This window comes from Onychostoma macrolepis, chromosome 11, assembly GCF_012432095.1.
Source record: "Onychostoma macrolepis isolate SWU-2019 chromosome 11, ASM1243209v1, whole genome shotgun sequence".
In the NCBI taxonomy this organism is placed as follows: domain Eukaryota; kingdom Metazoa; phylum Chordata; class Actinopteri; order Cypriniformes; family Cyprinidae; genus Onychostoma; species Onychostoma macrolepis.
This window is the reverse complement of record NC_081165.1, coordinates 389258-413921: the sequence shown is the minus strand read 5'-3', so window position 1 is coordinate 413921 and position 24664 is coordinate 389258. Positions and strand designations below refer to the sequence as shown.

At 40.5% G+C, this 24664-nt stretch overlaps 2 protein-coding genes across 5 annotated transcripts in view; both read left to right on the top strand.

Annotated features, from left to right (window-relative positions):
* The window catches only part of abca7 (ATP-binding cassette, sub-family A (ABC1), member 7), a 31146-nt gene extending 25184 nt beyond the window's left edge, over positions 1 to 5962 (top strand). For all 4 annotated transcript variants that reach the window (XM_058791437.1, XM_058791435.1, XM_058791436.1 and 1 more), the window contains 6 exons: positions 75 to 216; positions 1240 to 1374; positions 1485 to 1588; positions 1847 to 1939; positions 3201 to 3444; positions 4796 to 5962. In XM_058791437.1, coding sequence (XP_058647420.1) covers positions 75 to 216; positions 1240 to 1374; positions 1485 to 1588; positions 1847 to 1939; positions 3201 to 3444; positions 4796 to 5200 — 1123 coding nt within the window. In that variant the 3' untranslated portion in view covers positions 5201 to 5962. The remainder of the gene's footprint in view (positions 1 to 74; positions 217 to 1239; positions 1375 to 1484; positions 1589 to 1846; positions 1940 to 3200; positions 3445 to 4795) is intronic.
* A 509-nt stretch (positions 5963 to 6471) lies between these two features.
* On the top strand, positions 6472 to 19920 carry r3hdm4 (R3H domain containing 4). The gene is made up of 8 exons (XM_058792083.1): positions 6472 to 6643; positions 7512 to 7666; positions 8290 to 8408; positions 8482 to 8596; positions 10387 to 10472; positions 10602 to 10687; positions 10862 to 10917; positions 18402 to 19920. The coding sequence occupies exons 1-8, from the start codon at positions 6600 to 6602 to the stop codon at positions 18503 to 18505; spliced, it is 765 nt and encodes a 254-aa protein (XP_058648066.1). The 5' UTR covers positions 6472 to 6599; the 3' UTR covers positions 18506 to 19920.
* Positions 19921 to 24664: the final 4744 nt, after the last annotated feature.

Sequence of the window (24664 nt, the reverse complement as noted above, 5' to 3'; positions counted from 1 at the left end):
ACAATTATTACTATTACTACATCCTGGCAACTAATCACAACATCCTAACATTACCAAGCATTTGTTTTATTCAGCGTTATTACAGAAATGGAGAAAGTTCATCAGCTGATGGGCTACTGTCCTCAGTTTGATGCCATCAGTGACCTGCTGACGGGACGAGAGCACCTAGAGTTCTACGCTCGCCTCAGAGGAGTGCCAGAGGCTCATGTTGCAAAAGTACAGGATGCTTCAAAAATATTATCATGATTTATTATTACTATTATATTAAAATGCAGCCTGAGCACATTATGCTAAATATCAAGCATGTTTCATACTAAATTCCTAGCTTGTTTCAAATAGACCCTCAGGGCTTAAAGGAATCGTTAAACCAAAAATGAAAATTTGAAAAAGTTTACTCATCCTCAAGATAGACGTATATAAGTTTGTTTCATCATCAGAACAGATTTGGAGAAATGTAGCGTTATATCACTTGCTCACCGATGGATCCTCTGCAGTGAATGGGAGTCTAAACAGCTGATAAAAACATAACAATAATCCACAAGTAGTCCACACCTCTCCAGTCCATTAATTGACCCTTCACCTGACGGAGATCTGACCAATCATAATGCTGAATCTGCCGTTTTGTCCGACAAACAAGCCAGGCAGGAGAGTAGATTAAAGTCGACTTGGCATATTTTCCGTGACTGAAACAAGATACCTTCTGATGTTCATTCCTGTTTATTTTGTGCTATAACTAGTAAAGATGAAGATATGATTAGTTCACATGCCGCTTGTACAGAGGCACTACAGCAATCTGTCACATCGCGTTAAATACTTCTTCTTAAATACCTTATCAGCTGTTTGGACTCGTTCTGACGGCACCCATTCACTGCAGAGGATCCATTGGTGAGTAATTGATGTAATGTTACATTTCTCCAGATCTGTTCTGATGAAGAAACAAACTCTTCTAAATCTCTTCTTGGGTGGACACCTCATCTCTTTTTCTGGTAATTATATATGTATATATAGTTAAAATCCATGACTGGCTCCACATCATTTGGTAAGTAGGGGTGTGAAACTCATTCGAAAGGCCATAGATATTGCATTATGTTCAAGCACAAATTTCTGGCCCAGACGCAGGCAACGTGAGGTGTCACCATAGTCAACATTTGTCTTCGCTAGTTCTTTGATATTGATCTGGTGTTTGGCCCATAAAGACTGTAGTTACTTTCAGTCATTTTTTTAATGCCTGTCCTGTAGGTGGCACAGTGGGGAGTGCAAAAGCTTGGTCTGAGTCAGTACGCTGAGCAAGAGGCTGGGGGTTACAGCGGAGGAAACAAGCGCAAACTCTCCACCGCCATTTCCCTCACTGGAGCTGCACCTGTCATCTTCCTGGTATGTTTTCACTGTCACACTTGCGAGGTAGTTTTACTAAATATTACTGACTTGGAGCTCTATTATGTGGCTGTAAACTGTATTTTTCCACTCTGATCTATGATTTTCAGGATGAGCCAACAACTGGGATGGACCCAAAGGCCAAGCGCTTCCTCTGGAACTGCATCCTAAGTGTGATCAAAGAGGGACGATCTGTCGTTCTCACCTCCCACAGGTAGAGGAAACTTCTAGTTTCATACAGGTAGCCACAATGGATCCTTTAGACTGGGATCTGCCCACTTAGACTGGAAGAGACCATCTGACTGATATGTACAGTGACTGATGCAACATTTTGTAAATGTAAATCTAATGTCTGAATATCTTTATAATTGAGTTAAAATTTTGATAGATACAAGGTATAAAGAAGTTCAGGTCTAGCCACTGTGTGTTCCTGAGTTGCTCTGCCGCTATGGTGGTTCTGCTGTCTTTGCAGTATGGAAGAGTGTGAGGCTCTCTGCACCCGAATGGCCATCATGGTGAACGGCAGGTTCCAGTGTCTGGGTTCAGTTCAGCACCTGAAGAACAGGTAACACTTACTTCATGCTGTTCAATATACACTGTATAGTACATACTGATTTAAAAACAGGATGTGAAGCAGTATGAAACAATAAACATTTCAAACTGTAGAATACCTCATTTTTGTTGTATGACCTCTCTGTATTGCATGTTTAATTTAGCGGGATCATGTCAGAAATAAATGCTTATTTGTAGTCAGATTAAATAAAGTCAGATAAAGAGATTGTGGATTAGTAATGTTAAAAAGAAAAGATAATTGTGGCTGATGTCACTTCCAGTTCAATCGTCATGATGGAGTGCATGCTAACTTTACCAGCAGCCTTGGTTTAAGAGTTACAAGCCAATCGCAAAATTACAAACCTTGATTTGAAGTGAAAATATATATAAAAAAAATGGACAAAAAGTACAAGACTTAGTACTTACCAGCTTTAATGAGGGAGTGTGTGTGTAAACAATATTTTACTTTTCTGGCAAAATATGTAAATATTAAAGTAGGGAAGGGAAACTTACTCCCTAATGGGAGTGGACAGGTGCTAGAGTGTTCTTTTGTCTGTTCTCTAAATTTTGGAGATTTCTTTGCAGAAACATGAGCTTTTCTCCAGGAATTCAGCAGGTCTTTCTTTAAAGGTTTATAAGTTATCATTCAAAATCAGGTCCCATTTGGATAAAATTAATGGCATTTTTTTACTTCTGGTACCCGGCTATTGCACTCTATGGAAATTAAAGAAAGAGATTGCCTTATAGATGTTTTTTCTGAACGCGGAAGTCACGCCTGACTCTTAACCAAAAGGATGCTTTGCATTTCCGTTGTTTCTAGTCAAATTATCTTATATTCCGAGCTGATAATCTAATGTGAAACCTATTCAAATGTTTTAAAAAAGCACATGGCTCCATAGTGCCATCACTTTACAGTGTCGCAATGACCGTCATTTGTCAGTGCCTCACTCCTCAAAGTTTAACGAGTGTGTAGATGACACGAAGCTGCCGACATTAGCTACATTAAAAACAGATTGGCACTATTTGAATGGGTTTCTATGGAGACCAGAACAGAAGAGCATCCAATCTGAAGTTAGAATTCATAATGGCGGCGCTCATTGTTTACTCAGGAAAAAGGTCTGAAGGATGAAAAATTAGGAACAGTGTGCTCGGTTGCATAATGCACATTTAACAGAAAATATAGTGTATTCTGCAAAACTATTATAAGTAGTATGCAAGTACTAATATGTGATACTAAATGTTTTCATTTCCATCCTTTTTGTCTTTTCTTCTAGGTTTGGAGACGGTTACACAGTAATCCTTCGTTTGTCCACCCCATCTACAGAACCATGCCCGGTGGACACCTTCATCCAGAGCTCCTTCCCTGGCATCCAGCTGAAGGAGAGACATCAGAATGTTCTCCAGTACCAGCTGCCATCACAAGCCTGTTCACTCGCTTGTGTCTTTGAGGTTCTGTCAAATAATTATGAGGAGCTGGGGATAGCTGACTACTCGGTTTCACAGACTACACTGGATCAAGTAAGAGAACAGTGCAGCGACTCTATTTCAAAGTCTATATAGGCAACTACCTTCTAAGAAGCACACTATCATGGCATAAACGCATCTGATAAATAGCTCTCCTCAACAGATTTGACTCACTATTGATTTCTGTACAATTATGCTTTAGCACGTTGCTAAGATAACAACACAGTTCTCTAACATACATAAAAACACTAAAATATAAGGAAAAATAATATATTTTAAATTAGTCTGAACTACATTTTATTCATTCTGTTCAGTGTTGGATGAAATATCAATATTCATAATTGACATTTCTATTGCTTTTCCAGAATTTTGCATTTGTTGTTATAGTTAATTATGGGATTACTTTCTCCACAAAGGATATCCACCTTATTTTTAACGTAAGAGCAGACCATTTGTAACTTGAAGGTGCAAATCTTTCAGTGTCATTCGCTTCCAGTTATTTCAGCACACACAAAAAAAGCTTACTTCCACAATTTAGAATAAGGTGGATATTCAACACTGCCTAAAGGTATGGTCACATTTACTTTATTTTAAGGTCCAATTCTCGCTATTAACAAGCAAATAACTGTGACTTTTGCCTCAATAAACTCCTAAATTGCTGCTTATTAATAGTAAAGTAGTAAGGTAGTTCAGCTATTGGGCAGGATTAGGGATGTAGAATATGGTCATGCAGAATATAATAGCCAATATGTTAATAATAGGCATGCTAATAAGCAACTAAGTTAACGAATTTCACGTAAGAAATTTTGCGTGACCAAACCTTCAGGGGCAGATTTACTAACTTTTGCATTGAAATAGTACTGTCAGGATTTACTAAAGACACGCAGTGAAGAATTAGCGCTGAAAAGATGTGGACACAGTTATTTTTGCGTCTGACCTTACTGAATATGCATTTGTAGGAGTTTCCCTTTAAGATGCTAAATTTATGGGAGGAGAGTATTAAAATGAATCACGCAACGCGATTTACTAATGTTTGTGCTCGTCAAATTACTGGTATTTGCGCCATTATTTAACGCCCTAAAAAAGCATGTCTTAATAAACTATTTTGCGCCTGTGTCGTAAGTAGATCACCCGTACCTGATGAGCATCGGCTCTGCTTATTTGCAACTACGCTAATTTGTGCCAGGCTTGGTATATTGCGTTGGTCGACATGTAAATGAGATATTGTGTCTGTGTCCTTTATTTGCACGTTGTCAGTAAATCACCCGCAGAAATTTCCTTGCCCACCGTCGCTGTTTTGGAATTGTACTCTTGTGCTAATTTGCCCTGTTTAGTAAATCTGCCCCTTAGATTCTTGGTACTCTTGTGCTTGTTACTCAAAACTAAGAGTGTTTTCCTCCTACAGGTGTTTGTTAACTTTGCTAAAGAGCAGACAGATGATGAAGAGCTCAAGGAAGTCACGGTAAATGGTGGAGGATCCGTGGCGATTCCAGCCAACAGACCTCAACGGCCCACAGACCTCAAACTCGAGAAATCCAGCAGGTCTTCCACACCACACTCTTCTTCAATGCTCTCTACAGATCAAGCTACTCGCTCAGTGCAAACCCCTGAGTCTGTATTTACTGGTTCAAAGACCAAAAAGAGCAAATCAAACAGTCCGTCAGTCTCAAGACAGCAACAGCAGATCCGGATGGAACCTGTTGGTGAGGCAGCTAATGGATCTAACCCCCATGAGCACCAGACGCCTGGGAAAAAAGACCCATCCACGTTGTTTATTGTCAGTACCAAAACGCAGGAAAGCAAAGTGTAAAAAAGGCAAAGACATTCAGAACTAAACAGTCATGATGTGGATCACCAGTGAGTCATTTTTCCTGAACATTTGGTGCCTTGTTCAACTGTAGTTTAAAAAAATTAAATGTAATTATTTTAAAAGCAATCAATTAATCATTCAGATTGGCTCTCCTGGTAATTCCTCATTGATTGTATGTCTAGACTGAAACTTGAAGATAACGCATGGCATCATGTATGTGTTTTGGCTGGAAATCTTTCCCAGACCTCTTTAATGCATAAATTATGCACATTTTCAGGATGTCAGTTGATGTCACTTCTGTATGGTATTTGCTTTGTGCAACCCAATTTGGATATTATTTTTTTTCTGAATATGTTACATTATAACAAACCTCTTTATTTCTACATGTATGTCGAGGTCAAATGTGCAGTGCAGAGCTGGTATTAGACACAAAAACTGCCTTCATGTGTTTTTATTTATTTCCTGATTTATTGTATGGTTTTAGGTTTATTTGTCTTTTTTTATTCATTTTTTTTCTGATGCACTTCAGTTCTAATATTGTAGTCTGGATTATTGCTGCACCTCTTCACTGCAATGATTGTTACAATGCTTGATATGTAGCTCTTTTTTATGTAGTATTTATTGTATGTACAAACTGGAAATATTATGTATGAAGTTTGAATGTGAAGTTTGTAATCTTCCTTATGTGCATGATGCTGGATGTTAAAATGCTGGAATATTTATATGCAAATCTCTATATATGTATCAATAAATATCTGGGTACTGTGCAGATGTTTGGTGTGTGCACATTGTTTTATAAAAACACTGCATTGCGTTAAAAATGTCATCATTAATGTCATTTTTAATCAATTAACAGTAACTAAACAAATCAGAAAAGTGGTTTATTTTCAGGGTTGCATGTTGATATTTAGTACTCCTTGTTCATTTAGACTATTACTAAATATTCATTTAACATATAATAAAATACCTAAATATGGTAATATTTTTATATATAATTATTATGCGGCTTTTATGACCTCAGTGAAATAATATATTGACTATTTGTACTTGCACCTCAAGACTATTTATAATTAACTAGAATAGGAAGAAATTGTGAAAAAAAAGTGAACGTGGTTACCAGTTAAAAGATCTAAGATGCACACTTTCTCTTAAATTGTCATATCTCTATCAATATCTGTCATGTAATATAATAAAAATGCATAATATAACACGTCAAGTTGAAGTGAGGAATATTTATTGGCTGAAATGGTTGTCATGGCTGCTGGGTCTCCCGGGCTCCGCCCATCTTCCCTAGCATTAGCCATTAGCCATCGCGGCTTACGCCAGCTGAACTGGACCTTTTCTCCTTCTAAATTTCTTTGTTTTTGTCACTGTCCTGCTTTTGTGAGAAGACTGTGAGATGGTTTTGTTAAATAGCAATAGCAATGAGGAACAGGATTTAATGTAAGTGTATTTTTAGCCGGTAGCTAATGACCTAATTTGTCTCAGCACATACGCGTCAGTTGTTTTTGTTAGCCGGCAAAGCTCATTCGCCAAATATTAAAAAACAAACATCAGATACAAGTCAAGTCTTTTTTGCGTTCACTGTTTTGCATTATTGAAAAAGTGATGTATTTGTTTAAAACTGTGGTCGCAGTGTAATGAGTGTTAATGGCATTTAAATGGATGTGTTGCACCCGAGGTAAATGACAGGTCATTATATACAGTAAACAGTATATATTTGTATGTATTCAATACTGTGTGTATTGAACTAATTAAATAACTGGCATGCTTCAATAAACTGTTAGAACATAAACTGTATTTCGCTGGTGTATATGCAAGTTATTTAGTCTAAATATTTGTCATAATGTCTTATTCGTCTTCACTAAACGATTAAAACCATCAACATAAAACTCTTAAGACAAAATAAAAAAATGCATATGTTTTTGCAGAGATAAGCTGTGACCTATTTTCATGGTAAAGCATCTGGCCTGTAGCTAGAGCTATAAATAAAACACAGGAGTGGGTCTCAGCTGAAGGAACTGTACTCTGCAGTGTGAAAGACTGCATTAAAATCCACTGATACATTATGGCAAATTCATTTAAGCATGTGCAGGATAGCTGTTATGCACAAATGCATTGTTTATCATGTTTGTAATTTATACCAATATCCCATCAACTACTGTTGGCCACATCCAGGGCTTTTATTTATTTATGAAACTGGGCAGAGTAGGTTATTGGACGTTTTCTGTCATGTTTGTGACTATGGAGTCAAGCCTTTGAGAGAATGGTTTAGTGCAAATGACATATCTGATACCTGTTTGTCTTGCAGCCTAAATGAGCCGCGCTGCTCATCTCTACCCAGCTCTCCTGCAAAACGTGTTTCTCCAGCCAAAAAGAAGCAGTTTTTTATTAACCAGGCCATTCGTAACTCTGACCTCACTCCCAGAGCCAAGGGCAAGAAGAGTCTGAGACGACAGGAAAACAGTAAGTTTTGCTTTCATTTTTCATTTTTTTCCTTACATTATTCATGTTTCTTTATTTACTGCTTTATTCATTATTTACTACACAGGAAATGTTTAACCAAAAATGAAAATTCCGTCATCACCCACCTGTCATTTCAAACCTGTGTTACTAACTTCTGTGGAACACACGAGGAGAAGTTTAGCAGAATGTTCACACTGCTCCTTTTTTCCCCCCAATATGATGAAATTAGAGAGGACCAAGCTTCAGATGTAACACATTTTATAGTCCATATGACTATTTATGATTGTATGACTTTACCCTAAACGCTGATTACGCCGATTATGTTAATGCGTGCGCTTGTACACAATGGAAGCCCTCACACAACAATCCAGAATACACAGATTTCTATTGCAATGAGAAAGTGTGACTGCACCATGTTTATAGTTCAATCGGCGCCAACATCATGGGTTCAATTCTCAGGGAAGGCATGAACTGATATAAAAAAATGTATGGAGTGAATGCAGTGTTGCACTGGATAAAAGAAATCTACATAAGAATGCAAACCAAAAAAACTGCGTAAAGTTTTAGCTTTGTTTTTGTAATGTTTTGGAACCATCATTTTTAACAACTCTGCTTCGGTGTAGCTCGATTTCTGGACAATCTTTTGGAACGGGACGAGTGCTCTAAAGAGGATGGTGAAGGACATGAAACAGCCTTGCCCTCCATCTTCACTGAGGCCTGTACCAATGGAAACTATATGGAGGTAAAGCAGGTTTCTTTAACTGCTCTGAGTTAGGGGATGTTTTGCCTTTAAATATCTCTCTCATGTCTCTCAGTACTGGAGTGATTTTATGAATCGTTCTGGGGAGGAACAAGAGCGACTATTGGCTCTGCTGGAGGAGGAGGCCCAGAGGACCCACTCTGACAAGAGCCATAAAGACCAAAGAGAAGGTCTGACAGCATTTAATCACACAAGCCCAATTTGCATCTTGTAGGAAAGATAGTTGAACAATACACATCGTAAGGTGTAAAGAAAGTCAGAGGTGTCAGCTGCCAGAGAGGCTCTAAACTACAGATGGATCTAAACAGCACTTTTGTGCAGTTTACATTTTAGATCTTCAAGTTGTTGACTTTTACATTTAATATCATTTCATCATAATGACATTGAACCCAAAAATGAAAATTCTGCCATCATTTACTCACCCTCATGTCATTTCAAACCCATATGACTTTTGTTTATCTTTGGAACACAAATGAAGATCTCTTTAATTTTCTCTCATCATTTTTGTCCATCCTTTCAAAGTCCATGCAATGAAAATCTTCATGCATTAAAATCGTAGAAGTAATCCATATGATTGAACCATTCAATCCAAGTCTTCTAAAAAGACACACACTTTATATGATGAACAGGCTTCATATATAATACTGACCAACACACAAACATAGAGCACATAATTTATGATTAACTGAAGCTCTGCCGTGTTTGCTTGACACTCGAAAACAAACCTGAAGGAAAAAAATGGTAAAAAATAAAATAAATACATAAATAAATACAAAAAAATAAAATAAAATAATAGTATTTTTATAATAATATGTTTGGATGATTTTGCTTTTCATCAAGTATTCCAAAGAACTGAAAAATACGTTTTAATATTAGATATCATAAATGTATAATATCAATAAAAATTCATTACGAAGTTATTAAATAAATTAAATATTATAATATTAAACTATATAGTTATTATATTATAGATATACTTATATACCAAAAACTGTTAATGCATACTCTTGTGGAGGCAATGCACACTTGTGCAAGTGCCATAATGATGTCAGTTTTGTTCTTGTATAGACACGTCAAGTACAAAACAGGATAATTTTGTTTGTAGAGACACACTAAATGTCCCTATAAGGTTTGAGTGTGTAATAGACACTAAAACAGATTTTCAGAAATAATAGTTGTTTTCCAAACGCTTGTATACTCCCCCTTTATTTTCTCCATTGTTGGACAAACCAGCTACCCTGCCCCTAATTGCGCGTAGCCAGATCTTCAGACTGACGGCTGAAGGTCTGGAATCCATGGCAGCTTTCATTGGCCAAGGCCCGCCCATTTGACCGACATGTCAAACAACCAATCACTGTTCGTTTCGTTCATCGTCACGTTTCGGGGCGTGGAAATGTTGCCACAATAACAGACCGGTGTGTAAAACTCTTGGACGTATTTGAAAGATTCTATGCCGCAAACTTTAAATATTTCACATACTTTTGAAAATTCAGCGTTTAGTTGATCCTGATAAGCACTCTTCGTCACAGTTGTAAACACGAGGGCTTTCTTCTTTCGTGAGAGGGTTTGGCGTCACGGCATTTTTGTTTCCAGGCAGAACGTTAAAGAACGCGACACACACGTCTCCTAGAAATCCTGTATAATTCAACCAATCCGATGACGACTTCGAAACTCCTGAAGTGTTTCCACTTTTGTGTGCCATATGCATCAGACGTTTAGCCAACGGTCCGTGGGCGTGACGTCTGAGGCTGAGACTACCCTGCCCCAAACTCACACTCTTAGTTGAGCCAGAAGTCTGATGTGTCAGGATGCTCAACCAGACAGAGGGCTGTTTCGGTAGTGCCACAGTATTTGTCTATGCCAATATCAAAAATTACACACTTTATCTTTATTGATGGGTAGATTATTTCTTATTATACTTGACATATTAGTGATGGTCATTCTACTTTCCATTGCACAGTAAATCCTGCCTTCAGTGCTCAGGAATGTTTTCAGAGAATTGATCGGCGGCTACGTGCAACGCTGAGACGCAGACAGATCCCCATGGTGACTCTCTTTGTCATTTGCTTGATCTTTATCTTTTGTCTTGTAACAAGTATCCCCTATATCACTTTCTCCTGTCCTATCATTCTTTTTTTCTGTCTGATTTCTGTTCATCCATTTCCTCTGTTTAAGGGAGTGTTGGAGGGTCTGGAGTCCGATCTGCTGGGATTCTTCATGGCACATCCACACTCAATTTACATTACCAAACTCAGCAACAGGTGCACAAACTACCACAGTTAATGCGTCTTTCACTTCCACAGACTAATTCAGACCACCACTAACTAGTATACATGCATGCTTGAGATGTTGGTTCAGAAATGTAAAGAAAATTGTATTGTGAGTGTGTGAATAAAATGCCATGTTTTGATTCAGATGTATCTGTGTTTCTTCAGTTATGAGCGACTGCTGCTTCATGCTATCTGCCAGTACATGGATCTGACCTCTGCTAGTGAGTGAACTTATACATTATTCAAACGTTGGAAATATATGTGTTGTGTTCAGCATGTTACAGAGAGTTATATCGTGCCCTTGGACATGCAGAAACGTACGAGGAAGCGGTCGCTCTCCTCGCTAACCACTTCACAGGCCAGCAACGAGTACTGCTCCGCCGGTACAAGTTATGCAAATGGCTGCAGTGTCCGGGTGAGTCCGTGCAAAACTATGTAACTAATCTGCGAGACATGGCACGCTCATGCAATTATGGGACTCTTCAAGATCAGATCGTTCGTGATCAGTTTATTGAAGGGATATTGTGTAACAAGACTCGGGAGAAACTGTTGCTGGAACCAGACGAATTAACACTAGATAAAGCCGTGGCAATTGCACTTGCAAGTGGAGGCAGCCACTGAATGCTCCACGCTTTTCGCTGATGCGTGCCCCCTGGTGGATGCGCCCACGCAGCAAATGCGATCTGTCTGTCTCACACACCACGGTCCGTTTCCTTCAGGTAAAATAGGCACTGAAGAATCATGTTTTCCAGTGCAGCATACACAGTTGCAAGGAAGTCATAGAAGTTTAGTTTTCTGCAGCAACTGTGGCTCTAGCTCACACAACTTCAGGGCCCAAAATTGTCCTGCACGGGGACAAACATGCAGGAACTGCCTTAAAAAAAATCACATCACAGATACGACAACCATCTGCCACTAATGACTGCACTGAAATCAGACATGTAACAGCGGACCAAACAGCTTTTAGGACTTGTACTGTGCTTCTCGGCGAGGTGAGCCTTCTGCTGTTGATGGATACGGGTGCAGCGGCATCTCTACTCAATGCCAGTACATACCACAAGTTCTTTTCACATCTGCCACTGCAACAGCCCTGCACATCCCTCTGTGGTTACGACAGCTCTAAGATCACTATGCTGGGTGTTCTTCATGTTCCAGTCCGCTATGGCTCCAAACACCTGTCATCATTCCCCTTCTACAGTTCTACAGATACTAAAAAAGTATTTAGTCAGCCACCAATTGTGCAAGTTCTCCCATTTAAAAAGATGAGAGAGGCCTGTAATTTTCATCATAGGTATACCTCAACTATGAGAGACAAAATGAGAAAAACAAATCTAGAAAATCACATTGTAGGATTTTTAAAGAATTAATTGGTCAATTCCTCAGTAAAATAAGTATTTAGTCACCTACAAACAAGCAAGATTTCTGGCTCTCACAGACCTGTAACTTCTTCTTTAAGAGGCTCCTCTGTCCTCCACTCATTACCTGTATTAATGGCATCTGTTTGAACTCGTTATCAGTATAAAAGACACCTGTCCACAACCTCAAACAGTCCAACTCCAAACTCCACCATGGCCAAGATCAAAGAGCTGTCAAAGGACACCAGAAACAAAATTGTAGACCTGCACCAGGCTGGGAAGACTGAATCTGAAATAGGTAAGCAGCTTGGTGTGAAGAAATCAACTGTGGGAGCAATTATTAGAAAATGGAAGACATACAAGACCACTGATAATCTCCCTCGATCTGGGGCTCCACGCAGATCTCACCCGTGGGGTCAAAATGATCACAAGAACTGTGAGCAAAATCCCAGAACCACACGGGGGACCTAGTGAATTACCTGCAGAGAGCTGGGACCAAAGTAAAAAGGCTACCATCAGTAACACACTGCGCCGCCAGGGACTCAAATCCTGCAGTGCCAGACGTGTCCCCCTGCTTAAGCCAGTACATGTCCGGGCCCGTCTGAAGTTTGCTAGAGAGCATTTGGATGATCCAGAAGAGGATTGGGAGAATGTCATATGGTCAGATGAAACCAAAATAGAACTTTTTGGTAAAAACTCAACTTGTCGTGTTTGGAGGAGAAAGAATGCTGAGTTGCATCCAAAGAACACCATACCTACTGTGAAGCATGGGGGTGGAAACATCATGCTTTGGGGCTGTTTTTCTGCAAAGGGACCAGGACGACTGATCCGTGTAAATGAAAGAATGAATGTATCGTGAGATTTTGAGTGAAAACCTCCTTCCATCAGCAAGGGCATTGAAGATGAAACGTGGCTGGGTCTTTCAGCATGACAATGAACCCAAACACACGAGTGGCTTCGTAAGAAGCATTTCAAGGTCCTGGAGTGGCCTAGCCAGTCTCCAGATCTCAACCCCATCGAAAATCTTTGGAGGGAGTTGAAAGTCCGTGTTGCCCAGCGACAGCCCCAAAACATTACTGCTCTAGAGGAGATCTGCATGGAGGAATGGGCCAAAATACCAGCAACAGTGTGTGAAAACCTTGTGAAGACTTACAGAAAACGTTTGACCTCTGTCATTGCCAACAAAGGGTATATAACAAAGTATTGAGATGAAATTTTGTTATTGACCAAATACTTATTTTCCACCATAATTTGCAAATAAATTCTTTAAAAATCCTACAATGTGATTTTCATAGTTGAGGTATACCTATGATGAAAATTACAGGCCTCTCTCATCTTTTTAAGTGGGAGAGCTTGCACAATTGGTGGCTGACTAAATACTTTTTTGCCCCACTGTATATTACAGAGTGGGGTGCCAACCTCCTGGGACTGGATCTTTTCACATGCTTAGGATTCACACTGCGAGATGACATAGGCTTAGACATCCACCACGTCACGACTACCTGGCAACAGAGATGGCCGACGCTGTTTGACGGACTCGGCTGCCTCACAGCTTTCACCCACAGGCCTCTGGTGTATCCAGAGGTGTCGCCGGTCATTCAGCCCCTGCGCAGGATTCCTCTCGCCTTGCGGGATGAAGTGACAGCGGAGCTCCAAATGATGCTGGCTATGGGAGTGATCGAACCAGTCAATGCTGCCCCTTGGATCTCCAACCTGGTCATTGCTAGGAAAAAGTCTTGGGGAATACGAGTCTGTGTGAACTTGCGCGCTGTCAATAAGGCCATTATTCCCAACAAATACCCTTTATCCACGGCTGAGGAGCTGACCACCCACTTCTATGGGTCAAAGGTCTTTATTGAGCTGGACCTGCGCCAAGGTTACTTGCAGGTGCCACTCCATCCTTCCAGCAGAAACCTTGCAGCGTTTGTCACACACACTGGGGTATATCAGTATACACGCATGCCTTTTGGCTTGAGCTCCGCCCCCAGCTGTTTTCAAAAGGTGATGACCACCATCTTGGCTAGTATTCCTGGAGTTGCCGTTTTCTTGGATGATATAGTAGTACATGCAGCAGATATCCAGACACATAATGGCCATCTCAATAGGGTGGCTAGTGCTCTCATGGAGCATAATCTTACACTGAATGCAGAGAAATGCACGTTCGCCACCTCAGCCATTGATTTTGTGGGGTTTTGTCTCACGCCCAGAGGCATCGCCCCTCTCCAGTCAAATATCGAGGCGATTCACCGAATCCCAGAACCCTCCTCCACTTCCCAGGTAGCCTCGTTTTTGGGCATGACAGCCTACTACCTTCGTTTTCTGCCTCAGTACTCCCGAACCACAGCACCCCTCCGTCAATTACTGAAGAAAGATGAGCCATGGAACTGGACTGCAGAATGCTCCGAGGCTGTCCAAATGCTAAAATCCCAGCTTACCACACCACCCATTCTAGCTCACTTTGCCCCCGACATTCCGACTATCGTCACCTGTGATGCCTCCACACAAGCACTGGGTGCGGTTCTCTCACAGGAGCAGGACGGTGTTGAAAGGCCTGTAGCATTTGCTTCCAGAGCCCTGACCCCACTGAACAGCGCTACTCTGTCGGCGAACACGAAGCCCTCGCCTGTGTCTGGGCCACTGAGAGATGGCACCTCTATCTTTACGGGCGGCATTTCACCCTCCGCACAGACCATCAGGTGTTGACCACGCTTCTGTCAGATGGGGTGAGCGCCTGAGACAGTACGATTACCAGCTGAAATTCACGCCAGGGAGGGACAATGTGGTTGCTGACCTCTTATCTCGGTCCATTACTGCACCCGCACCGGCAGCCTCACCAAGCAGCCATGACGTGGAGCCGGAGTTCATCCAGATGCTACATGCACCTTTACAATCTGCTGTCTCCTTGGAAGAGCTTGACTCCATTTTAACAACACTCCGCACCTACATACGTTCAGGGTGGCCAGCACGAGTTTCTGAGGAGCTAGTGCCATTTGCGAGGGTGCGGAATGAACTGTCATGTTGGAGTGACGTATGTGTTTCCAGGGGTCTCTGTACAGTAGTGCCAAGCAGCTTGCGTGCACGTGTCCTATCAATGGCGCACGAGGGCCATTTGGGCATTGTAAAATTTATGCAAAGATGCCGGGACCTGGTCTGGTGGCCGGGCATAGACCGGGATATTGAGGGGCTGGTCAGGGACTGTGAATCATGTCTCCTCAGTGGAAAGACTGGACAACCAGCCCCAACCCCTTTGCAGCCAGTCCCATGGCCTTCACATCCATAGGAGCACCTACAGTTAGACATCTGTGGAGAAGATCATGGCCATGGAGTTCCTCCTCATCAGCGCTTTCTGGTGGTCATCTACGATCTCCATTCTAAATGGCCCAAGGTAGTACCAGCAGGGACAGTTACATCACAGACTATCACGCGGATACTGGACAGTCTGTTTGCTCGTTGGGGCATGCCCCGTGCCATAACTACTGACAACGGGCCCCAGTTCATTTCTGCAGAATTCTCCACTTTCCTCAGCAATAAGGGAATTAAGCATATTCGTGCCGCACTCTACCATCCCCAGGCAAACGGTGGGGTTGAAAGGTTTAATCAGAGCCTTAAGAATGGGATTCGGGCACATCTTGTCCAGGGGTACTCATTTCACATTGCGCTTAATCAAACCTTGTTGCACTACAGGGCTAGCCACCACAGCACCACTCAGGCTTCACCTGCTCTGCTCATGCTTGGCCGGGAGATGGAATTGCCCCTAGACAGGCTCAGAGCACAGGGCTTATCCACAACAGTAGTAACTGGCCCCCAAACAGCAGTCAAAGTGGCCGTAACTACAAGCCAGGGGCAAATGAAGGATAACTTAGATAAGAGACACAAGGTCAGGCATACTAACATCAAGGTACTGGACTGGGTGCGAGTCCGCAGACCTCACCGTAGCAGTAAAATGGCATCGTTTTGGTCTGAACCTCACCAAGTGGTCCGTCAGTTAGGATCCGCCACATTTCTGTTAAGCGATGGGTCACGCTGGCATGCTAGTAGATTGCAGAAAGTGCCCATCCCTCTTACACCAACAAGAGGTCAGTGGGCAACAGAGCCCAATGCAGGCGCAGCACAAGGAGTCAGTTCCCCAGTCCCACAACCAGAACCAGTACGGCCATGGACGCACCAGGCACCTCAAGGTTTCCAGCTCAGGGAGCCCCCACAACAGCCAGGACCTGACCCGCCGCAACTCCTGCCAGCAGATGGTGCTCACCCTCCTGGCCAGGAAATGCCCCAGCAGGCAGCTTTGGGAGGCAGACCAGTTAGGGCAAGGTCTCATCCTGCCCACCTGGAAGATTATGTCACACACTTTCATGCATAGGGGTTATATGTTTTATCTCTTCTATGGTTTGAGTGCCACATTGAAACTTGTTTCATTAAGTTGAAGTTGGGGGAGTGTTGTGTTCAGCATGTTACAGAGAGTTCTTGAAGTGCGTGCACGTGCATGAGTTGCGTGCGTGAGACAGAGTGAATAAAGAAATGGAAGCATCCGTCCAAGCTTCCGTGTGGAACTGAGTTCTTTAGTGTTCAGTCAATTTAAACATAACAATATAGTTGTTTTCTTAGGAGGCCATTGTGAATTTGCATTTAAAGGTGGGGTAAGTGATTTCTGGTAGCCAATGTTGACATTTGAAGTCACCAAAACAAACATGCCCCTACCCCAAAAGGGTCTCGCCCCTATTTTAATAGCTTCGCCCCACACATACGTACGGCAACGATTAGTTCTACGAAACAAAGCAAAACTCATTATAATCAGTGATGCTGTCTACACTGGATGCCACGTAGATAAATCCCCGACAGTAAGCTGCTGCCGCGTTCTATTCATGACATGTTGACACAAATTACAAATGTCGCTTTGTCGCGTCCAGTGTAGACAGACCGTGACAGGACAACTGTCGCGTCCGGTGTAGACATGGTGTAAGCCTTCTTTTGTTCTGCAGATGTTTTCCTCTTTTGTTTTTATCCACCATCTTTATCTTTCTGTCGTCGCTCAGCTAATGTCCATCATGTGCACTGATAAGAGCTCTCTCCTCGCATCATGAGTTGACACGCCCCTTACTGCTGATTGGCTACAAGTTTGTTTTGGTACTGGCCCGACTCAGTTTTCTAAAGCGTTTTTGAAAAAATGCATACCCCAACTTTAAAGTTATTGTCACTTATATACTTACAACACAAACCACATAGTTGTTTAGTGTTGTGGTATATAATTTAAATAAAAATTATTTTATTATTGGCTAGCATACTTTTCTGTCATTGATGTTATCACTAATACCGTACCAGATTTTTAGAGGAAGACATTACAAAACAAAAATGCAAGCTTTGAGCTTGTCATTTAAGTAACAATATTTTCAAATCAGTAAATGTACAAACTCATGCTGAATTTGTAGAGTTGTATGTAGAGTTTGACCAGTATGTCCTCGACACACTTGACCTAAGAAATAACTTCATAAGGGTTCCATTTAATCCATATATTGTTTTTATATTGTGGTAAGACAGTTGAGTTTAACATGTTTTTAATTAAATATTAAAGAATGTTTCATTAATTTAACCTTTTACTTATTTTAGCTACATTTTTTATTTTCTCTTTATTTAGCTGCATTTAAATCCCGAGACACACTGCACGATTGATTGGCATTGTCTCTGACGAAAGATTGGCATTGTGAAACAATAGTGGCGATTTCTGTGATCGTGGCTCCTAAACGGTGGTCCTGTGTCGTACAGTGAGAGAGGTTTAAAGACAGCCGTTGTCACGGTTTTGCGACCAAAGATAGTCTATGATACAGCATGATCATCGCACGGTGTGTTTGCTGGTACAATCCACGTTTACTGACAAACCAATAAAATCAATGCGAATCATGAAATCAGCGACAGGGCTCTAAAACATAAAACTGCTTACCTCTAGCTCCTATGCCTTCTTTTTTCACAGCTTCCACTTTTTTTCAGCACACATAAAAACTAAAACTGCTGAAGTGTGATTTATCATGCTCCTTTTGTTTATCAGTAGCGCATGCTGATGACGGTCGTATCGTACGAGTCAATAGGTATCATCATCATACAGTCTACACACGTCGTAGCCAAGTTTATTAGATCCATTACGCACAGTGTGACATGCAATGACATTATAAGATTGCTAAAATTGTAAAGGGTTTCTTGGGCTTTAGTGCAATGACATGCCAATTTCTGTTTAAAGAGACTTTCAAAATTAAAATAATTTGAAATATATTAAAAATAAAAATGTATACTCTTTCTACAATGGTATAAAAACATGTAATAAAAGTTTTGTGTAAGCTTAAGTGTGTGGTTTTCTGCAGGCTCTGACTGTGATGGTGCTCGACAGACTGAGGTGGTCAACAAACAGGAAGAGTTCCTCCCTCCGCAGCCTCTGCTCTCTGCTTACCTGGAGCAGTTGAGCTGAACTGCTATGAATCCTGGCTACAACCAGTACCGTTGATGCTCTCATCCAGCCAGAACCGGCACCACTGCCCCTGAAAATAAAGTTTGGCCTTGACCTTGACCTGGCCAGTATGAACTGTGCACATAGCATTATGTCATTGGACCTGGCCTGCAGGCCTTGGCCTTTAGGAGAGACTGTGCTAGCTAGATTATTATACTCCGTGTCACTATCTCTTTCATTCAGTTTTTAAATGCATTTTGGAGCATGTATTAGTAGATGTTGTTACTACAGCTGTCTTTATAAATGGTTCTTTTTTCCATGTTGCAGACAGAATGTTTACATTTACTGTCATGGCATCCTTATATACAAATAGAAACATAATTGTGTGTCCTCAAGAAGAGGAAGAAAATGATTTGATAATTATTGTTTTTGATGTTCATCTTAACTTGAAAATGAATTGAAGTGGGTCTAGAAATTCATGTCCATCTCTGATGTTATACAAGCCACATATAGTCACTTGCAAAAACATACAACTCAGGCTCCTACAGAAGGATATAAATCAGCACATGTATCAAAAATAATATGATGGTTATGCAGTTATTGTTCATTTATACCTGTGCGACCTGTTTGTTCTTACTGCACAACTTTTTACAGCTCACATACATTTGATTTGTGCACACTGCTAATTTACTTCAGCCAATCCTGCCTGACAACTAAAGAGTGATCAGTAGACCTTTTATATTCAGCATTCTGTCACTTGAATTTGAGTAGAACAGTACTTGTCTTGTTTGTTAATCTGCCGTAATTAGGTGCCACACACGTCTTTTATTCCATTAAGGATCTGCCTACATGCACTTGCAACTATGCCTTACCTGTACACGCCATATTTGTCAGTTTTGCATTTTTGTATTTATATATTAAGCCTAATTTACATCAAGGTTATTATGGTTTACACAGTGGAAAAATCTTTTAATGTTTTATACCATCAAGAGTCCTGAGACACTTGAGCATTTATTGCATTGGTGTTTATAACCAAAGCGTGTGTGTGCTGATTCTCAGGCATCAACTATCATGAATGTGGACTTTAAACATTTGCATTACTCATAAAATCACCTGAAAACCAGGTGTGTTGAAACTTTTTGAATGGAAGAGTGGTGTTTTTGGAATATTTATACTTGTGTTAAAATATCTGAGTTAAATGCTATTTATACCATGGTGGCAGAATATGAATACATACCATAGAGCGCTTAATTGTATTTAGTTTTTGTTTGTGGTGAGTACCAAGTTTTTAACTGAGATCGTACTATGTGATTATTTTAGGGATCAGATGCAAGTCATGTGGATTTCAAAATGGAAAAACTTCTGTTGACGCTTGACCTCCATTAATGTTGTTCTGAAACTTCAATACACAATTGAGGCTTAAAGGCTTGGTTGAATGTTGGTTCCTTTTTTGTCTCTCTCTTAATTTTGTCATCACTTTTGTTTCAATCCTGTATGATTTTATGAATTAAAGTTAAAGAATCGTGCTATAATAACCCCTACAAATACAACTCATTATATACACTATAAACACTTTAAAAGATACAGACATGTAGATGTTTGTGAAAGATGTTTTCTCTGTTTTGGAAAGATGATCATTTTTAAATCATACCCCATTGCATTAAAATCTGTTAATAGGCTACTTTAGTTAGGGGTGGATAATTTTATCAGCTGTTTATTATTCATGCAACAATACATATTACTGTTACAGATTTTTTTATATTAATAACCATTGCTATATAACTGATAACATTGTCTAGTGTTCTTATGAATGTTTTTAGCATGACTTGAATATTTAACTACTAACGTTATACTGAATGACATAGCATAGACTTCTTCATGGCCTAGTGTTTGTGTATTTCATTTCATTCTGTAACCTACTTGTTCTACAGATAGGTGTTAAATACTATTTTTGACAGCGCTGATAGCGTTTCTAATCTACCGTGGTCCGGACCTCGGTGACCTCATAGCTGGCTACGGGCCTGGAGGTAACCCTTCAATATTGATGATTGGATGATATGGATGAGCTGCAGCTGTCTAATGGTCTTCTTTGGAAGGCCGGTGAGGAGACCATTACAATAATCCACCCTGCTGGTGATAAAGGCATGAACAAGTTTCTCCAAGTCTTGACTGGACACAAAACATCTAATTCTTGCAATGTTTTTGAGATGATAGTATGCTGATTTAGTTACTGCTTTGACATGACTACTAAAACTAAGGTCTGTCTACAGAATCACCCCAAGATTCAAGTCAAGGTATGCTTTCACCTTGAGAACTTCATCTTTGTTTCCAAATGCAATGACTTCAGTTTTCTCCTTGTTTAACTGAAGAAAGTTCTGGCACATCCAACAGTTTATTTCATCAATGCATTGGCAGAGGGAGTCAATGGGGCTGTAGTCATTTGGAGATAAGGCTAGGTAAATCTGGGTATCATCAGCATAGCTGTGATAGGCAATTTGGTTCTTTCTCATTATTTGACTTAGTGGGAGCATATACAGGCTAAACAAGAGCAGTGCAAGAATTGAGCCTTGTGAGACTCTGCATGTCATGGATGTCCACTTAGACTTATGCTCTCCTATACTCACATAATAAACTCTCCCTTCTAAGTATGACCTGAACCATTTGAGTACCATCCCAGAAAGCCCGATCCAGTTTTCCAGTCTCTCTAGAAGTATGTTATGATCGACAGTGTCAAACGTAGCACTAAGATCTAGTAGTACCAGAACTGATATTTTGCCAGAATCAGAATTGAAGCGAATATCATTTATTATCTTAATAAGCGCTGTCTCTGTACTGTGATGCGCTCGGAAACCAGATTGAAAATTGTCCAGGTATCCATTTGAGTTTAAGTAGTTGTTCAGCTGATTAAAAACTACCTTTTCAATAATCTTACCTATGAAAGGAAGATTTGATATTGGTCTATAGTTGTTCAACATTGTGTTATCAAGATTGCGCTTTTTCAGAAGGGGCTTAACAACTGCAGTTTTCAGGGAGTTTGGAAAAAGTCCCAGAAAGAAGTGAGGCGTTCACCACTTCTAAGAGATCTGCTTCTAAACAGTTAAGCACACTTTTGAAAAAAGATGTAGGAAGTGTGTCAAGATAGCAGGTTGATGATTTAAGGTGCTGTACTATTTCTTCCAAAATTTTCAATTGCTTCAAAAACAGACATAGTCTCTTCTTTTTGAAATTGCGGTAGAATCTGTGTGACCTCTGCATAACTTGAGGATGTGTCAATCTCCTTTCTGATATTATTGATATTCTCAGAAAAGAAGGAAGCAAACTCATTGCATTTGCTGTCGGAGAGCATTTCACTGGGAATCTGACTTGGGGGTTTGTTAGTCTCTCAACAGTAGCAAAAAGAGTGCGAGTGTTGTTTAAGTTACTGTTTATAAGGTTTGAGCAGAAGGTCTGTCTAGCTGTGGCTAGTTCCACATTGAAAGCATGAAGGCTGTCTTTATAGATGCTATAGTGAATTTCAAGTTTCGTCTTCCGCTCAGCTTTTCTGCATTGTCTTTTCATACTCTGAACTGCTGTTGATTTTCTCCAAGATGATTTTTGTCTGCCAGTCTTCTTGCTGACTTTTTCAGGAGCGATATCATCAATAACATTCTTAACTTTTGAGTTAAATGAATCCAGGAGAAGATTCTGCAGAAATGTTTGGTGTTAAAGATATAGCCTTCATAAATAGTGCACTAGTGTTCTCGTTAATGCATCTCTTTCTGACTGAGACAGATCTAGATTCAGTGGTAACAGAGATCAATATATCAAAGAAAATACAGAAGTGATCAGATAGTGCTACATCCTTAATAACAATAGATGCAATATTTAGACCTTTACTGATGAGTAAATCTAGAGTGTGTCCACGATTGTGTGTGGGTCCATGCACATGCTGGGTCAGATCAAAAGTGTTTAAAAAAGTTATAATTTCTTTTGCAGTTTTGATTTCTGCATTATCTATGTGAATATTAAAATCCCCTGCAATAGTAAAACAGTCAAACTCTGAGGAAATCATTGATAACAGTTCTGTGAACTCTTCAACAAAGGCTGGAGAGTATTTTGGAGGCCTGTAATGATAAACAGAATGTGTGGAGCACCTTTCAGCACAATACCTAGGTATTCAAAAGACAAATACTGACCAAATGACACTTGCTTGCATTGATAATCATCTTTAAATAGAGCAGCTACACCTCCACCTCTCCTAACAGTCCTGCAGACACTTGTAAAATGAAAGTTAGGAGGGGCTGTTTCATTGAGGACTGTTGCACTGCAGCTGTCTTCAAGCCATGTTTCATTTAGAAACATTAAATCCAGGTTGTTTGTGGTTATTAAATCATTGATCAGAAATGATTTATTTTTTAGGGAGTGAATGTTTAAAAATGCTAACTTGATGGAATTACATTTTGTCTCTACAGCAATCTCAGATTGACGCATTACAGGCCGCAGATTAGATGGGTCAGCCGTACGGCTTGAGAAGGCCTTAGACTTTCTATCACGTGATAAAACAGAGATAGAGAAAGCTTCAGACATACTGGGTTCCCGCTTGTTCTGTAAACATTTGTGAATGCTAATATAGCGGGGGCCCGACACATATCACTGAGAGCTGTTTTCAGTTGTTTTTGGTTCACCTACAGCCGATGGAGGAGGGTTTTGGCCCTGGTGTTGTGGCAGCGGTCGGAGAGCTCTCACAGGAGGAGGAGGGAGAGCTGGGCCAGCAGTCTTTGGTGGTTGTGGAGCCCGCTGTTTTTTAGTTGATATCTGGGGGCTTGCAGCGAACGAGTGGGGGAGTTTGGTCTCAGCATACACCAGTTCCTCCATTTTCTGTGAGAAGCTTAGAAGTGGAGATGCTGGAGAGGTGGATAATGTGTCTGGTGAATGGGGCTCCGGCTCTGGTGTTTCCGGTGGCTGTGGTATGTTGTCCTGGCTTCCCTGGCTGTTTTCCAGAAAGTCGTCCTTGGGTGCTGAGTCTTGGAGCTGATGTAGTCCATCACAATCTGTTTGTGATGAGCTCCGTGGGCAGGGCTCAGCTGGGATAGTCTCCGTGAGGAGAGCTTGTTTTGGCTGCGTGGTGTTATCAATGTCCTTGTGGGATGTGTCAACCATATGATGACTCTGAAGCTGATGTGAAGTCCTGTGGTCACTCATATTCTGTCCAGGTGTGTGTGTGCCATCCAGGCCAAGTGGATTGGCACACACCACTGAAGGATGATGGAGGGAGAAATAGATATTGTCCTTTAGCACTCTTGCACCAAGATTGTTTGGGTAGAGGCCATCCAGTTTAAACAGCTGTCTATGGCCCCAGAAAAGACTGAAGTTGTCGTTGAAGTTGACTCCTTTTATACTGCAGGTTCTTTGTAGCCATGTATTCAGCCCAAGCAGCCGTGTAAACATATTAGTTCCTGTGATGGCTAAGGCCACACTTAGTACATATTTCATTTCAATTGGTTTATTTTTATTCTTTGTCTGTTTGTTTATAAATTTGTGTATTTATTTTAGTTTTTTTCTTTTATTTATTTACCCAAAATATTTTGTGTTAGAGGTGTATGTTGACTCTTTATGTGAGCATTGAAGATCCAAGAGCGACCCAGTGCATTACTAGAGTGCATGCTAGTGATTGAATAAAACCACAACTAGACAGAAATGGGTTTAAATTTATTTATTTATTTGAATTGTGTATCTTACCCGTGGTTCCGCCGGGATCCATGACTGCAGCATGGAACAAAGGCCTGTTATTAAGAGAGCGCGGCATTTCCTGATGTCCTTTATATCTTTTGCTAGGAATTATGGAAAATGTAGTTTAGGGGGACCATCTGGGTTTGGGTTGTTTGTTTGGATGTTATGTACAAAGTCTATTTTTGTGTTTTAGTTTATTTCTGTTATTGCTTTGTTGAATGTAATTTCATAAGTTTATAAAGTTTATTTGTACATATTACATTACTTTTGTTTATGATGTACTACATTTGAAAAGAGGTATGATGTACTAAATTTGTGAATTAAGATCTTGTGAGACCCCCTGTAATTATAAAATGGTTTGGTCTGATTTGTTAAAATGGTTCAATTTTCGATGGCTGAGTTAGTTCTGGTGAGGGATCCCTGGAGAAACATCTGAGGCCCAGAACTCAGTAATGTGCTGATAGTTCATTC

What these genes read in the sequence shown, in the direction of transcription:
- r3hdm4 (XM_058792083.1), top strand. Translation starts at nt 6,600, where the DNA reads ATGGTTTTGTTAAATAGCAATAGCAATGAGGAACAGGATTTAAT. An exon ending in TCTGAGACGACAGGAAAACA is followed by an intron (nt 7,667 to 8,289) that starts GTAAGTTTTGCT and finishes GCTTCGGTGTAG; the next exon opens with CTCGATTTCTGGACAATCTT. An exon ending in CCATAAAGACCAAAGAGAAG is followed by an intron (nt 8,597 to 10,386) that starts GTCTGACAGCAT and finishes TCCATTGCACAG; the next exon opens with TAAATCCTGCCTTCAGTGCT.